This window comes from Talpa europaea, assembly GCF_964194135.1.
Source record: "Talpa europaea genome assembly, chromosome: 13".
NCBI classification, from domain to species: Eukaryota; Metazoa; Chordata; class Mammalia; order Eulipotyphla; family Talpidae; genus Talpa; species Talpa europaea.
In genome coordinates this window covers 14440939-14456584 of record NC_140080.1, presented here as the reverse complement: position 1 = coordinate 14456584, position 15646 = coordinate 14440939, and the positions used below count along the sequence as shown (strand labels likewise).

Sequence of the window (15646 nt, the reverse complement as noted above, 5' to 3'; positions counted from 1 at the left end):
TTATTGTGTGAACTGATACATTATAGTAGGACTGTCAGACATTAATATCTTTTTGACAAGAATAGCCATAGTAGCTAATTTGCTTGTTTTCCAATTTTGTAGTAAATTAACCACCACTGAATCCATGTTTGCCTTTTAAAAATAAACAATCAGTGACTAGCATTTCAGAACTTGGAGGATTGCTAACAGTTACACTTCACTCATTCATTGAGAGCAGAGCTGGGTTCATAGCGACAAAGATGAGCTTGATGCCCTGGGGAAAACAGCAACCAAGCTCAGTCTTGCTTGCCTGCCAGCATTTCTGGGCAAGTCCTTCATCTGTGCTCCATCTGATAAGTCAGGTCCCAGCAGCCCAGCCTCAGGCAGCCCCAAAATCTAACACCACAATTCCTTCGGGAATTTCAGTTCTTCCTCTCTCATTATATAGCTCCAGAAGTGACCACTTCTGCTCTTTGTTATTTTGCTCAGGATTATATTCCAGTTCTCTGTGATCTACATAGGTAGATCACATACATATGTTTATTTTTTGGAGCAGTTATTTTCTTTTCTGCTCCTTTAAATAGGATTCCAGACCCTGGTGTTTAATCTGCACTCAGGTAAAGTTTTTTTTAAAAATCAACTTTATCGATACATAATTTATGCACAATTAACTATGTTCACTGAAAGTACACATATTGGTGGGTTCCACCATTGTGGAGACAGTGACACCACAGCTGTAATTGAGATTACAGTATGTTTTTCTTTCCAGCCTTTTTCAGTCCATCTCTGCCTTGAGGGACTCTATATTTGTGTTTCCAGCAAATGCCTGGTTACCTTCACTCAGCATGAATATCTTAAGATTTGTCCATCTTACTATACAAACATTTCTTTTTTTATTGCAGAGTAATATGCCACTGTTTGGCTGTATTACATTTTCCTTATCACCTATTGATAGGCATTTGGATGGAGTTTAGTTGTTGGCTCATGGGAATAAGGCTGTGATGAACATTCATGTATGGGGGGCATCAGTTTTGTGGGGATGTTGGTTTTAACTTCTCAAGTAAAACCCTAAAAGTGGAACTGTTATGTCACATGTATCTAACATTTTTATTTTATTTATTTATCTTTTTAATAGAGGCATTTTTTTTTTATTTGTTTGTTTTGTTTATACAAGCACTGGGTACAGTCAGAAGTGCGGGAGGGTGAGAAAATTCACCAGAGCCAGAGCGGGGAGCAGAGCAGGCAGAAGGACGGAAGTACACTGCTAAGGGGAGCAGTGGGCGGCAGAAGGGGTCTGCGCGCCATGTGGGACCCTCCTCTGGTGGCCGGGGAGCAGCCGGGGATCAAACCGGCGCTGCAGAGGCTGTGGGCAGCTTCGCAACCCAGCGCTCAACCGCTGCGCCACCGGGGAGGCCCTATCTAACATTTTTAAAAGCTGCCTATTTTCCAGAGTGGTTGTACCATGCTACATCCCACCAGCAGATTGAGAGTGAATGAGTCACTCCCCAACTCTGCTGGTATTTGGTATAGTGAATCTTTCTAAATTTAACCACCTGCTGGGTATTTAAAGGTTGGATTCATATCAGTCTTGTTTTACTTTGTATGAGCATGTGGAGTCATTTGCCTTTGCCCATCCATTTACTTTCTGGCTCTTCCTTTTCTTTCCACAATGACCCCTTCCTTATCCTGGGGCCTGTGATTTGGGTAGGGCTGGCTCCAAAGTTGGTCTGGCTCCCAGGTTAGGGTCAAAGCATTGCATTCTGCCTGGCCACCTTGATGGGTCTTATGACCCAAGCAGGCCCAACCAGAGTCCTTGCTTCAGGGCTAGACCTGTAAAGTGGGTGAGAAAGGATTCCTTCCTGTGTGACTGAGGATACTAAAGATCACCTGTGCCTGGACCTATGCTTGCTCCACAAGGAGAATTCCTGTGTAAGAGAAAATTCAGCCAGAGGAGGGCAGGGCCTGGCAATGACAAGTCCCAAGTTAGGTTCCAGAACACAGACGTGATTAAAACATAGTCTTCCGGGAGTTCATGCAGGACTAGCCACGCACTGATTTCTGAATATTGTGGTGAGAGCTCTTTAAACATATTCATAAGACAATTTGGGAGCACACAGGACAGGGTGTAAATCGCTTTGTTAAAAATTCCCAGAATAGCTCTTTGTAACAGAGTGATAATGGATGATTAGGCAGATGGAAGATAGAGTGTTTCTGAGACCTAGAAAATGTGAGACACCATCATCCCCAAAAGTACATAAGTGGTATAGCAAAGTGAGGGGAAAAGTATTTGGGAGTATCTGACTCACTTTTCCTCTGACACGTGGAGGTGATGTGGGCAAAACCGAAGCTAGAGAGCAAGGCAGGGGCCAGGTTAGGAGTGGTTTGGGATATTAATGAAAAGATTTTAAAATTTCTCCTAAAATCTATGATGAGTTCCTGAGGCTTTGGGACTTGGTGACAACGGTGACAGCAACATGAAAGATTGGGTGGAGGGCAGACAAGCCTGGCCAGGTCTCTTGCAGTGATTTGGTGAGCCAGGGGAACCCAGCACTCTGTGACCAAGGAGGGCTGCCTATTTCAGGAACAAGATCTGATCAAATAACCTGTTCTGCCCAGCAATAACAGTACAGAATAGAATAGCCCTGGAGCACAGAACATAATAATTGAGAGAAGTGCATTATTTTTGATTTAGTAACTCCAATGTCCACAAAAGGTGGCTTCCGAATCATAAATCACAGCAGGTAAAGTACTTACCTCCATGATCTGTAAATCTGTACTTATGCTTCTCCCTATAATATACATCAGGGTAACCAATGACTGTGATCCATACCTACAAAAGAACAAGATGCTGATCAGGGAAGAGAATATTGTACGAGATAAAGGTACATTTGAAACAGCAGATAAATGCTAAGTGTGTGGCCCCTATTAATACCTGTCTGGGCAAATTTAAGAGAAACCAGCCATGACGTAGTCTAGCCACATCTTTTAACAGAAAATCTATTATTTAGAAAATTCTAGTATTACTAAAAAAGCATTTATGAGTACTAATTTGTGTAACACATACATTTAAAGATTTTACTCAATTGTAGAAAGCAGTTAAAACAAGGATACCTGTTTCTATCTTTTTAAATGAGGTGATTAGGCTGGAAGTCACAGGCCTCCAATTAAGAACATTTATACCTGAGTCAATAGATATGCAAATTAGTCCCTTCAGGCAACTGGCAGTTCATCAATTTCAGTAACTCAAATTGCCATACCCTTAAAGCTTCTTTAAAATTTTGTATTTGCCTATGCTTCTTGGAGAGAGGACCCTTGTTTTCTGAATTCTCACATGTGGGTCATCACTGAAGGCAGAGGACTCAGAACTTCCCCTTTAGCTTAGTGCCCTTGAATATACAATCAGAGTTGTTGAAAATAAAGTCATGAAGCGTTGCTATGGAGAAAAAGCAGATACATACCTGCCTAAAGCGTTGCTGTAGTAGAAAAAATTATAAAGACTTTGGGATGCGTTAAAAAAGAAAGAAAATTAAAATAGAGTTAATATAGTGGATTGAGCAAGAAATGATTGAACTGCCTTGATTATTAATACCCGTAATCAATTTACTTCAAAAATATATACTTGAAATTAGAAATTGTGAGTCTGGGTTGCTGTGATCCACAGGGAGGTGAGCGCCGAGGACACTGAAGTTCTTAAGTTCCCAGCTGCAAGGGAAGCTGTGTGTACTTGAGCACAGGAGAGAATAAGAGACAGTCTTCATGTAACTCAGGCAAGCAAACCTATTTCTAAGGGGAAAGAGGAAATAGTTCTCCATTTTTATTGGCCAGGTAATCAAAGTCCGTGAGATGACTCAAGAAAGCTGGCAAAATTTGCAAAGAAACCAAAGTTTAAAAAAGCAGAAAATAGGAAAATGATGTAGAGGGCTAATTGCGTGATTTTCTATCAGATACAGGAGGCTGGTTACTGGGAGAGGAAGGGTAGGCTTGACTTGACCTTGGATAACCTTTAAATTGTAAAAATGAGGAGTAACATATAGTGAGAAGCATTGTTCTGAGATTGAACGAGATAATGTAGGTTGAAGCATTTATCAAATACCTGGCACACACACTGTCTCCCAAGCTTCAAGATGGAATATTCTTGAGTTAGAGATGATTTATCACTCTTGTTGTGATAGCAATTGTTTAAAAATTTTACTGAACAAAAATAAGTACATTAGAAATATTTAAATACATTCTAGTTAACATAAAAATAAGAGCCAGTGGGTGTGAGTACAGTTACCCTTTAAAAAATGGGTAACATCTGAAAAGGGGCCGATATCCAAGATCTATAAAGAACTCATACAAGGGGCCTCACTGGTGGCACAAGGGGTTAAGTCTCAGCACTGTGAAACTCTCTGCAGCCACTGCAGCAGGAGTTCCATCCCCGACCAGGGAGCTGACCCACTTGGTGCAGCAGACCTCTCCTAACTCGCCTGCTGCTCCCCTCAGCAGTGTATTTCATAGATCTGCCTGTTCTGCTCCCCACTCTGTCTCAGCCCCCAGCACCTCTGCCCTGCACCCCAGCTCTTGTATGCATAAATAAATCTTAAAAAAAAAATCTCACACAAAACAAAAACAAATAACCCAATCAAAAAATATGCAGAAGAATTAAATAGGTACGTCTTCAGAGAACATATACAGATGTACAAGAGGAACAATGAAAACATGTTCATTATCATTTAGCATCAGGGAAATGCAAATGAAAACTACTGTGTCACTCCTGTGAGAACAGCTCATATCAAAATGACCAGAAACAACCAGTGTTTAGGAGAATGTGGGAAAACAGGAAACCTCAAGTGGGATATAGACTGGTCCAGTCCCTATGGAGGTTTCTCAAAATATTAAAATAGATTTACCATATGATCCAATAATTCCACTTCTAGGTATCTACTCAAAGAACGTGAAAACACTAATTTGAAGGGATATATGCACTCCTATGTTCATTGTAGCACTATTCACAATAGCCAAAGTATGAAAACAACCTAAGTGCCCCAGGACAGATGAGTAGAGTAGGAAGATGTGAGTGTTCCATTCCACATAATGAAGTAATACTCAGCTATTTAAAAAAAATACGAACTCTTGCTGTTCGCAACAACAGGGATGTAACTGGAGGTGATTATACTAAATAAAATAAGTCAGAAGGAGAAAGACAAATACTGAATGGAATATTCCTCAACTGAAAAAAGAAGGGTAACATACAACACTACTCTGGACACAGTGATCGGGTACTCTCCGCTGCTTGCCTTCTGCCTCTCTCTTTTCTCCATTTCCCTCCCTCCCTACATCCTCATGCCAGGTTTCTTGAGGCAACACAGGCCCCAAGGCATCAGTCCTACCTGGAAAAAGGGTGGAAAGGAGTCTCTCAAGTCCTTGGGAAGAGACGCCACTGCAATGGCATCTCAGCTCCCCTGTGCTCCAATTTAACCCTTTCAACTCTGTACTCCCCATCATGAAATACAAGAGTAGCAGTGAAAATTTCAAGGCAAGGACTTTAGACCATATGCCAGTATTTGCTGAAGAGATCCAGTGTTTGGTGAAGAAGAGGGCTAATATTTGTTTTAGACCAGTTGGGTTTTGAAACTGATGACACCTTATGTTCTATATTCTATTCTAACTAGAATTTTTCTGCAGATGGTGAAGCCCACATTGTTTAAAGAAAGTCAAAGGCAACTTGACAAAGAAGATAAGGACAGAGATATTGTTTCTAGGACATAAAAGAGAGTGTCTTAAAAATCCCTGCTTTCATCTCTGTCCACAAAGTCTTTTGCAGGCTTTTCCACATGCAAGTACATACTGTTTTTTCTGTGACCTGGAAGATGCTTTATGGTCAGTGGACGTTCCCAAACTGGTACTTAAAAGATCAACAGTGTTGCTCCAACAGTGAACTCATCACCCCACAGTGTCCTGGAAGATGCAGGGTCAAGCCAATTAAATATTCCAAAATATAGTTTGAGACTAGAAAGGAGAGCGCTGAACTAGTATTGGCAGTGTTCTCCACTCTGACACTGCCAGCTCCATCTGCTCCTGTCCAGGGCCCTGTGCTCTGACCAGCCTCCTTCTCAGTCATTCTATGTACAAAAACCTGGCCTGTTCAAATCCCACTCCAGTCCTGTTCTTCCCTTTGAAACCCCAAAGCCTCCCCATCTCTACAGCATTTACCAGATACCACACCTGATTACTTTCTATCACCACTAATAGCTTGAACTTTCTGTACCTTGGCATAAAAGACCCAGAACTTTCAGTTACTAGAAAGAATCTTAGAGCCCACCATATACAATGTCTCTTACTTTGTAGACTGGGAATATGAGTCCTAAATGCTAACTAAATAGGCAAGTAATAAATAGATGCTCTTCAAGTTTTTAGTTCCAGAGGAAAACGCTGAAGAATTTCGTTTCTCATCTTTCTCCCCAGTACAAGAGATCTAATGACAAATGTTTATGTTTATATTAGCATATAAAGTACATGGCAGGATTACAGCAATAAGATGCTGGCAAAGTATATGGAAAACTCTAGATTTTCTTCTGCAGGGCTTCTTGGAGCCTTTACTATGCTAACATATACTGTGAATTTGCAAAGGCAGAGGTTGAAGCAGACAAAATGCATGGGGCTATTGTCTCCCTTGTCAAAAGAAGGCTTACCCACGTCTTCGTGAATTATGCTGAGTGGAATACACTGCAGGAACACTATTATAGTGCTAGCTTGCCAATGAGCAGTTATAGTTAAGTAAATGCAGAGGAAATTCTTTCACATAATTAATATTAAATTTCATAAGCATTTGTTTACTTATATTTCTACATTTCATCATTATATGAAGACTAGTAAAATATTCATATTAAATATAACTTCAATATATGATTACATATGCTAATGTACAAAGAATTAAGCATTCCTGTGCCTCTTTTAATGTACATAATATTTTTATTATTAATTCGTACTTTTATTTCCTTCTAACAATTCATAAATAATCTTTTTTTTAAAGATTTATTTATTTATTTATACAAGCACTGGGTACAGTCAGAAGCACAGGAGGGTGAGAGAATTCACCAGAGCCAGAGCAGAGAGCAGAACAGGCAGACTGATGAAGTACACTGCTGAGGGAAGCAGCGGTCGTGTCAGCAGAGGTCTGCGCACCATGTGGGACCCTCGCTGGCAGTCAGGGATCAAGCCAGCACTGCAGAGGCTGCAGGCAGCTTCACAGCCCAGCACTCAACCGCTGCACCACCAGGGAGGCCCCATAAATAATCTTAATGTCTAGTCAAACAACGTTGTTAGCAAAATCCAGCAAGAATGGCTAATATAAATCAAACCTTAAAATAATGTAAATATTTATGTATTATAAATGCAATATATGTAGAAAACACATTTGTTTGAGTTTGAAAGATTTTTTTGTGGCAGAATGTGGCAGAGGAGTGAAAGGGGATGAATTTACCACAAGTAGAAAGGCATCTATTTTATGAGCATGATATTTTGTTGATAAAGGATAAAAAGATCTAAGTCTTGGTTAAAAGATCATGCATTTTGATTCTAGAAATTCCTTGGAGGTAATAAGATTGGCATCAACTTCAGGAGTATGACATTTTGTTGATAAAAGATAAAAATATTCAAGCCATGGCTAAAAGTTCATGCATTTAAAATCCTAGGAATTTCTTGGGGATAATGTTTTTTTCAAAAACCTACTGCTTCTATGCTCTTATTTATTAAAGTTGTGCAATCTTGTACATAAACTGCTAGACAATGAATTTCTAGAAAGTGTTGCCAATATGTTCCTATTCTCTAAATGCAGACAGAATGTTCTGAGGAATAAAAATTAAAACACACTTAAGATCATTTCAATTTAAGAACAACCTTTCCCAGGGGTTTCTTGAAGCCATTTGAGGATTTAATTGGCACACGCCCTGTGGATGGTGCAAGAGAGGAAATAAAAAATTGAGGGGCCATTAACCCTTTAGAGCAGTGTTTTCACGTTGAACTCTGCAGTCATGGAAACGTGCTATACCTGAGCTGTCTGACACAGTAGCTGCACATTTAAAACAGGGTTAGATGACTTCAGAACTGAATTTTAATTTTTATTGAATTAATTTAAATTTAAACACCCATGTTAGCCAGTAACTATCATATTGAGCAATGCAGCCTTACATACTTATTAAATGCATTGTCAACTGTGAAACTGTATCAAGTTCACCTGGAGATCTAGTGAAAGGTTCTGACTTCTTGACCTTTCTAGCAGGTTCTGCTGTTAAAGGAATAGTAGATTTGGGAGGCTTTAGATTCGCTGGCCACTCCTGTTGATCCTGAAGCCCTGCTACACCTGAGAGATGTGCACTGTGCTTAGGCGCCCCTGTCTGAGTGAGGACATGGCGCAGGGCTGACAGGCACTGTGTCACTTTGGGCCACAGCAGTATGAACAACACTTAACCTTTACAAGGGCACACCAAATGCCAGGACTACCACAGACTATCCTGGAAAGTAACTGCGCACCTGTGTGTACCAGAAGGAAGGGAGAATGTGACAGCTTTGGTGCCTTGAGGCAAATCATGGCATATTTCTTAAAATTGCTGTTCTCTCCACATTTTAATTCCAAAGTTGCTACTAGACAGCTCAGCAGGAAGGTGTGGGAGAAGATGGTCAAGGACTGTAGCTGAAGTGAATGTCTTTGGGTAAAATGACCACAGCAGCAGAGGTTCACAGCCCAAGCAAACTCAGGCACATCCAGGAAGAGAGAGCAGAAACTAACAGGCAACACTATGAGGCTGGAAACTCTGGAACAAGGGGACCTGTGTAAATAATTCTCATTTATAATCCAACTCCCAAATTCTAGCAGGAAGTAGAGTCTGTGAGGGAAGGTGTTATCTTTAAAAACTAAAGCAAAAATGGCAGACACCATTTAGGGATCTCTGAAAATTTAAGGAACTCACAAGACCCTCTGAAGCAATGACCCTGGAGTGGTACATAATTTAAATCAGGAGATAAGGATGATTTTTTCAATATGTGAGTAAGTGCTGAGTCTTCCACTGAAGAGCCTAAAAATGATGCTGAACAAATAAGCTTTTATCTACACATTTAAAATTTCTGACTTGGGCCTCCCTGGTGGTGCAGGTGGTTGAACGCAGCGCTGTGAAGTTGTCAGCAGCCTCTGCAGTGCTGGTTCCATCCCCGCCATCCGTGGATATACACACGGTGCAGCAGATTTCTCCTGTCTCGCCGGCTGCTCCCCTCAGCAGTGTATTTCAATTTGCTTATTCTGTTCCCCGCTCTGTCTCTGGTGAATCCTCTCACCCTCTAAGCACCTGGCCTGTACCCCAGTTCTTGTATAAATAAATAAATCTTTAAAAAAAATTAAAAAATAAAATAAAACTTTTGATTTGGAAGCAGATTTTTGGTTTCATAAAGTGTTCAATAAATGTTTACAAAAGAGAAACATTCCATTATTTTGTTCTATAAGAGTCACTTTCACATTCTAAATTCTTCTAGATTTAGAATTTTTCTAATTTGAATTTAGAAATCTTGTAATTTCAAAATGCTTCTATATTTCTAAATTATTCTAAACATGTATTTTCTGTTTCCAAGGAATAAACTTAGTTTACAAAAGTAAGTTCCAACTTTACAGATGGAAAGAAACTGAACGGTTGGCTACTTTGTATCTGTCAACTGTAACAGTATGTGAATACTTGTAGAACATATTATTCTAGGCTTTTCAGATTACATGGTTAAGTAATGTTCTAGAAAAAGCAGTAACCAATGGCATACTGCCTGGTTTTTGCATGTTGACGCGTATTTTACCCAACAGAGGGTCTAGGAAGCAAGATTTAACTTTAAAAGGTGAGAAATTAAAAATCTTAAGAAAATGGAAACCAATTACATAAAGTCAATTTGACAAATGAAAGTCAAGAGCAATATCCAGGCTGCCATAACAATGGTTTCATAAAATAAACAAATGAATGATGTATATTCATGACAAATAACATGAACTTGCTCTAATCTGTGTCTTAGAAGATTAGATTCTTTCTTGGTGGGCACAATGGGGAAAATGAGGTTGATAACTATTCTATGCAAATCTATTTTCATGCAGAAAGCCAAAATTGAGGATGAATGACCTTTTCTTTCACAGTACAGCCATTTTTCGGGGAGACTAAGTGCAGAAAATTAATCACTTTTTTTTATTAATGCAAAGAACTTTTGTGACCTATCCTGACTAAAGCCAAGCTTTGAACACCAAACCTCACATTTCCTCTTACCTTTCACTCACAGCCTGCCAGTTGTTGACTAAAAAATCTTTTGCGATGTACCGACCAACTTCAGATGTTGCCACAGCTTCAATTATATTTGTTTCATTAAAAGTCAGTGGGGATGCGGTGATGGCATATTCCATGTATCTGCAAAAGTGCATTTGCAGAAAATAAATATGTAAAAAGTGCCCAATATAAAGAGTTAATTTAAATAAGTGACATTAAAATCCCCTAGGGGGGTCTCCCTGGCAGCACGAGGGTTAAAGACAGCGTTATCAAGCTATCACCAGCCACTACAGCAACAACCCGAGTTCAATCCCTGACCCCTGGATGGCCAGTGAGCAACCCACATGGCACAGCAGACCTCTCCTGCCTTGCCTGCTGCTCCCCTCAGCAGTGTATTTCAGTAGATCTGCTTGTTCTGCTCCCCACTCTGGTGAATCCTCTTGTCCCCTGCACCTCTGGCTTACACCCCGGTTCTTATATGCATAAATAAATCTTTAAATAAAATAAAATCCCCTAGGGCTCTAAGTTCGTGATGTGCAAGTATACTTTTCTATTAGCCATTTCTCTTTTTCTCCCTTTGGTTTAATGGTTTTCTGTACCAGGAGCTTTAGAGGTAAAGTTGCCAATAATCACCTGTTAAGTATCCACGGATCTTTACTGCAGCTCATGGCATAAGCAAGTTGAAGCCTCTCTTCTTCCTTTGTCTTATTATTGTAGACATTTAACAAAAAGTCCCATTCTTTATCATTTCCCAAGGCAATGCCGTAACATAAAATCACATTTTTAATCGGATAAGGTATTCTGTAAGGTATAACATACAATGATATTTCTCATAGTGTTTGAGTTATATGTTCACCTAGGTTGCCATATACTTCAAAGTCTAAATCTGGAAGAAAACCTTTGAGATCTCAGATATAAAGTTCAAAAAGTAAGAATCCAGGAAAGGAAATGTGGAAACTGCCATTAGCATTAATGTCATGAGAACAGATCATTAACTCTGTTTAACAACTAAGGAGTTTTAACAGAGAAGTAAATTAGAATAGTACAAACAGTGTATGTTGATAATTAAGTTTGGTCTCATATCTTATTACCACATTTCCTAAGAGTCCATCGGAGCTGATATATTAAAGGTGAATATAATAAAGCAAATTTACAGGGTCTTAGTCTCAGCTCTCGGTGGGAATGCAATCTCATAGAGAAAGGTGCTTTGAAGTAGTAATGAATAGAACAATAGTGATCGTTAGGAACAACCTAAATAAGATTCAAAATAAGCATAAGGGCTTATTAGGGAATCAGGGGCAATGAAAGGTCTTATGAGACAATTCACTGTATAAACTCTGTCCTCTCATTCTGCAAAGACCTACAATTAGACAGTTGTATAAAGAAAGATATTTGAAAGAAACCAAATCAGTTACTCCCAGAGTGAGCATGTCAAGTAAGGTTAAAAAAAAAAAAAACTTGTCAGTGCTGAAATTGGGCAAAAATAAAGGCAGTTACAACATCATTCTTACTCATTCTCTGGATGGTTCACCCATTTTCTGAAGAGGTCTCTTGAAAGTTGAAGACAGTCTTCAAGTCCCAACCAACAGGCAGTTCCAAAAAGTTTCTCCAGTGATATTCTTGAAGGGAAAGTCAAAGAAAAATATTTTGTTTTGTATTACTGCATTTAATTATTTTTGCTTTCAAGAATATGTATTTCTATTGATTTTTTAAAAGATTTATTTATTTATGCATACACAAACTGGGGTACAGGCCAGAGGTAGGGGGGGTGAGAGGATTCACCAGAGACAGAGTGGAGATCTACTGAAATGCACTGCTGAGGGCAGCAGAAGGAGAGACAGAAGAGGTCTGCTGCACCATGTGCGTAGTTCCCTGGCCGACTGGAGATCCAACTCCCGCTACAGCAGAGGTTGTGGATAGCTTCACAAGTGCTGTACTTAACCTTTTGCGCCACCACGGAGGCCCATATTTCTGTTGATTTTTAATGACCTATATCTGAAATGTATATGATGTTATAGTGCAATGCTACTATGTTATTTAAATAAAAATTTTAATTAAGAAAAGAATACGTATTTCATAAAAGTGTGCATATTTAAAACATCCATTCAATAACATTAGGTTTGTTTAAAAATTGGCTTTTGTGGATGACAAACGTATTGAAGATGCAGAGAAATATTTGCTGAGAGATTCTCAGGCACCAAATAAGCTCCTAAGACCAGTATTTTTTTGAAAGTTAGAAATAAATTACTGCCAACTTTCATCTTTCTAAAACACATAGGGGAGTGTACACATTCTGCATCTGTTATCAATTTATTTTTCTTCCCTTTTACAATAATTGCTTTATGGATTTTAAAAAATGACTTTTGAGTATCTGATCTAATACACTTTGAAAAGTTCTTTCCCTGGACATGAAAACAAGAGGGAATGGTTTATTTCTCCCCTGGAGCTTTGCTTCAGCTTCTGTTTCTTCCTCTATTCCTCCTGGCTAACATAATCATGTCCACGAAAAAAATTGGTACTTTTGTTTTGTTTTTCTAGCTGAGCAGAGGTACACATTATGGTTCAAAATAAAATATATTCAAAGAAATACAACAAAGAACAATAATAAACCCAGATGAATGGCCCCTTGAGAGGCAGATGCATGCACTTAGAGTTTGCAGTCAGAAGTAAAGGAATGCAAACTGGCATAAGATTTCCAGAAAATATAAGAACCAAATTTCCATTGCTCCACCCTCCAGTTTAAACCCAACCAGAGGTGATCTTCTAATAAGCAGAAGTGGATTGTCCAGGGGTGGAGGCCCCATGAGAGATAGTTCACTGTACTCACTCCTTTTTCCTACCTATTGCCAAGTTGGTTTCAGCAAGGGGGTGTTCTCTGGAAGCAAAGACTAACTCTCCATGGTGAAGAAGAACTAGGCTAGGAGTGCTACAAAAAGCAGGTCTCAGGCCTCTCTGGTGGCCTAGGGGTTAAGTCTCAGCGCTATCAACACTATGAGCTGAGTTTGATCCCTGGCCTGGAAGCTGACCCACATGGCGCAGCAGACCTCTCCTGTCTCACCTGCTGCTCCCCTCAGCAGTGTATTTCAGTCCATCTGCCTGTTCTGTTCCCCACTCTGTCTCTGATGAACCCTCTCACCCCCTGCACCTCTGGCCTACACCCCAGTTCTTCTATGCAAATAACTAAATTAGCCATTCTGAGTCTTTAAAAAAAAAATCAGGTCTCCCCAGCATGATAGAGCTGAGTTGTGGCTGTTAAGCTAGATGAGGTTGAGTACACTTTTGCCTTCCATTCATTCACACAACTTCCTTATCCACTTAACACCTTCGTCTTTTTGTCCATCCAATTCTATGCCCTCCAGTCACACAACCTGGCACTAAAATCTCTCCCCTCAGGAGACTCTTGAGAGAGAATAATCACATTTTGCACTTCTTACTTGGTCTAATTGATTTCAGCTTGATGTTGACTGAAGCTGTAAATATAAACCCTGTACTGTTTTTTGTTACAAATTCTCTCCCTAAATCCAGGCACCCAAACTACACGCCCAAACCCGGGGTCATAGGGATGCCAGTGGCACCACCACCCTATATTGCCTTTTACCCTCTTCCTAGATCATCATGTCTCACCAAACCAATGCTGTGAAAACCATTTGTCATATTTTCTCTGCTCACACACCAGTGACTGATATACTTCACTGTCAACCTACCTAATCATATTTACATCACAGTAGGATTTCTGTTACTAATAATACACAGAGGAAACTTTTTTCCCATTTGGCTCTCCCATGCTCTTTAATTCATTGGTATAAGATGACTTTATTTAGCATTACCCGTCATAAATAGTAAGACACTCAATTTCAATCACTAGCCAGAAATCTGAAAATACAGAGTACATGTATGTGCTTTGCAGGTAAATTAAAAAGATCTCAGGTTATTATTTCCCTAGTAGGGTATATGTAGCTCACCAATCCTAAAGCTAATGTTCTCACTGGCATACAAAATCTCTCTTAAATAGGTCTTAAGTTCCTAGTTTACCAATGGAAACCAACATATGAATATGAACCATTTTATTCAACTGCTCAAAAGAATACTTACAGAGCTAAATAGTCATCTTGCAGGGCTGCCACATTTTCACGAATTATAGCTGAATAAGTATTCCATATTGGGATAAGTTTCTTTAATAGATACTTCTAAAAATGGTAACAAAAATATACCATTAGTTCTGGTTCACAGCAATGAATTTGCTCTACATTTCTTCTTCTCTAAAAAGACAATAATAGAGAAGTGATGGATATTTCTTCAGTGATGAAGAAATAAAATGTTACAAAATGAGTAACTGGGTTATTTTTTAACCTCTCTACGATTGTTTTCCTCGTACGTAAACAATTAATAAATAATACTACGCATACAAACACACTGCTTGGCACATAGTAAGAACTCAATCAACATTAACTATTATTATTATTCAGTATCACCCCAAACATTTTCAGTTGTCTTCAAGATACAGGAAAAAATATGAAAAGATGAAACTATTAAGCTCTCTACCTTAAAACTTCCATGATTATTGAGGCTTTGGTGGTGGACACGGTATGAAAACATACATTTGTAGAGGTTAAACCTATAACTCCTAAGACAAATACAATGATGTAAACCATCTTTACCTCAATAAATAGAATTGAAGAGGAGACAGAGAGATAGATAAGGAAAAAATTTCATGATTAATATATATACTTCCAAGATTACAAGAATTTACACCTTGGGCAAATTTAAGTCCTCAGTCTGAAATAGTTTTTTTGTTGTTGCTGAGCTAAAAGTTGGTAAATAATAAGATTATAAAAGATACACACTTACCAAAATATCCCTAAGAATAAATTAGATGCTATTCTTCAAAATACTTTAAAAACACATGCTCATTTTTAGTTCTTTATTCAGAACCAGTAACTTCGGTCCCACAATTAGTAACCTCAGTCCCACAAACATTTAAGTGCCTTCTTCTATTGCTTACCACCCCCACATCCGAGTAGGTTCCCTTCAGTACTTCAGACACTAGATAAAAGAAAGTTGGGATCTCTGAGTATCTGTGATGTCACCCAGTATCAGGGTGACATTACTGCCCCCCAAACTCACTTAGCACACTTGCTGGCTTATCCGTGGCCCTATGCCCTTGGAAGCATTGCTCCCTAACCTTGACTTTGAGGATTACTTCTGCCATAGTTCTTACGCTCAGTGATCAAGATCTTCTAATGGAATTTCTCCCTTTTATGTTGTTTTATGTTATTTTCCCCTTTACAATGACCTGATGGGATATCATTTCTTCATTCACTAATCATAATTTCTCTCTTTTCTCAACATCAGAAGCAGTTACATTCACTTTTCATGTCATGTACCTCTCTGGTTTTAAG

The 15646-nt window shown here is 39.1% G+C and overlaps 1 protein-coding gene across 1 annotated transcript in view; it reads right to left on the bottom strand.

Moving 5' to 3' along the window:
* The window catches only part of LVRN (laeverin), a gene marked incomplete at both ends in the record, with an annotated part of 64308 nt that overhangs the window by 2482 nt on the left and 46180 nt on the right, over positions 1-15646 (bottom strand). The window contains 5 exons of the mRNA XM_084251956.1: positions 2734-2809; positions 10251-10388; positions 10881-11048; positions 11759-11866; positions 14340-14434. Coding sequence (XP_084108082.1) covers positions 2734-2809; positions 10251-10388; positions 10881-11048; positions 11759-11866; positions 14340-14434 — 585 coding nt within the window. The remainder of the gene's footprint in view (positions 1-2733; positions 2810-10250; positions 10389-10880; positions 11049-11758; positions 11867-14339; positions 14435-15646) is intronic.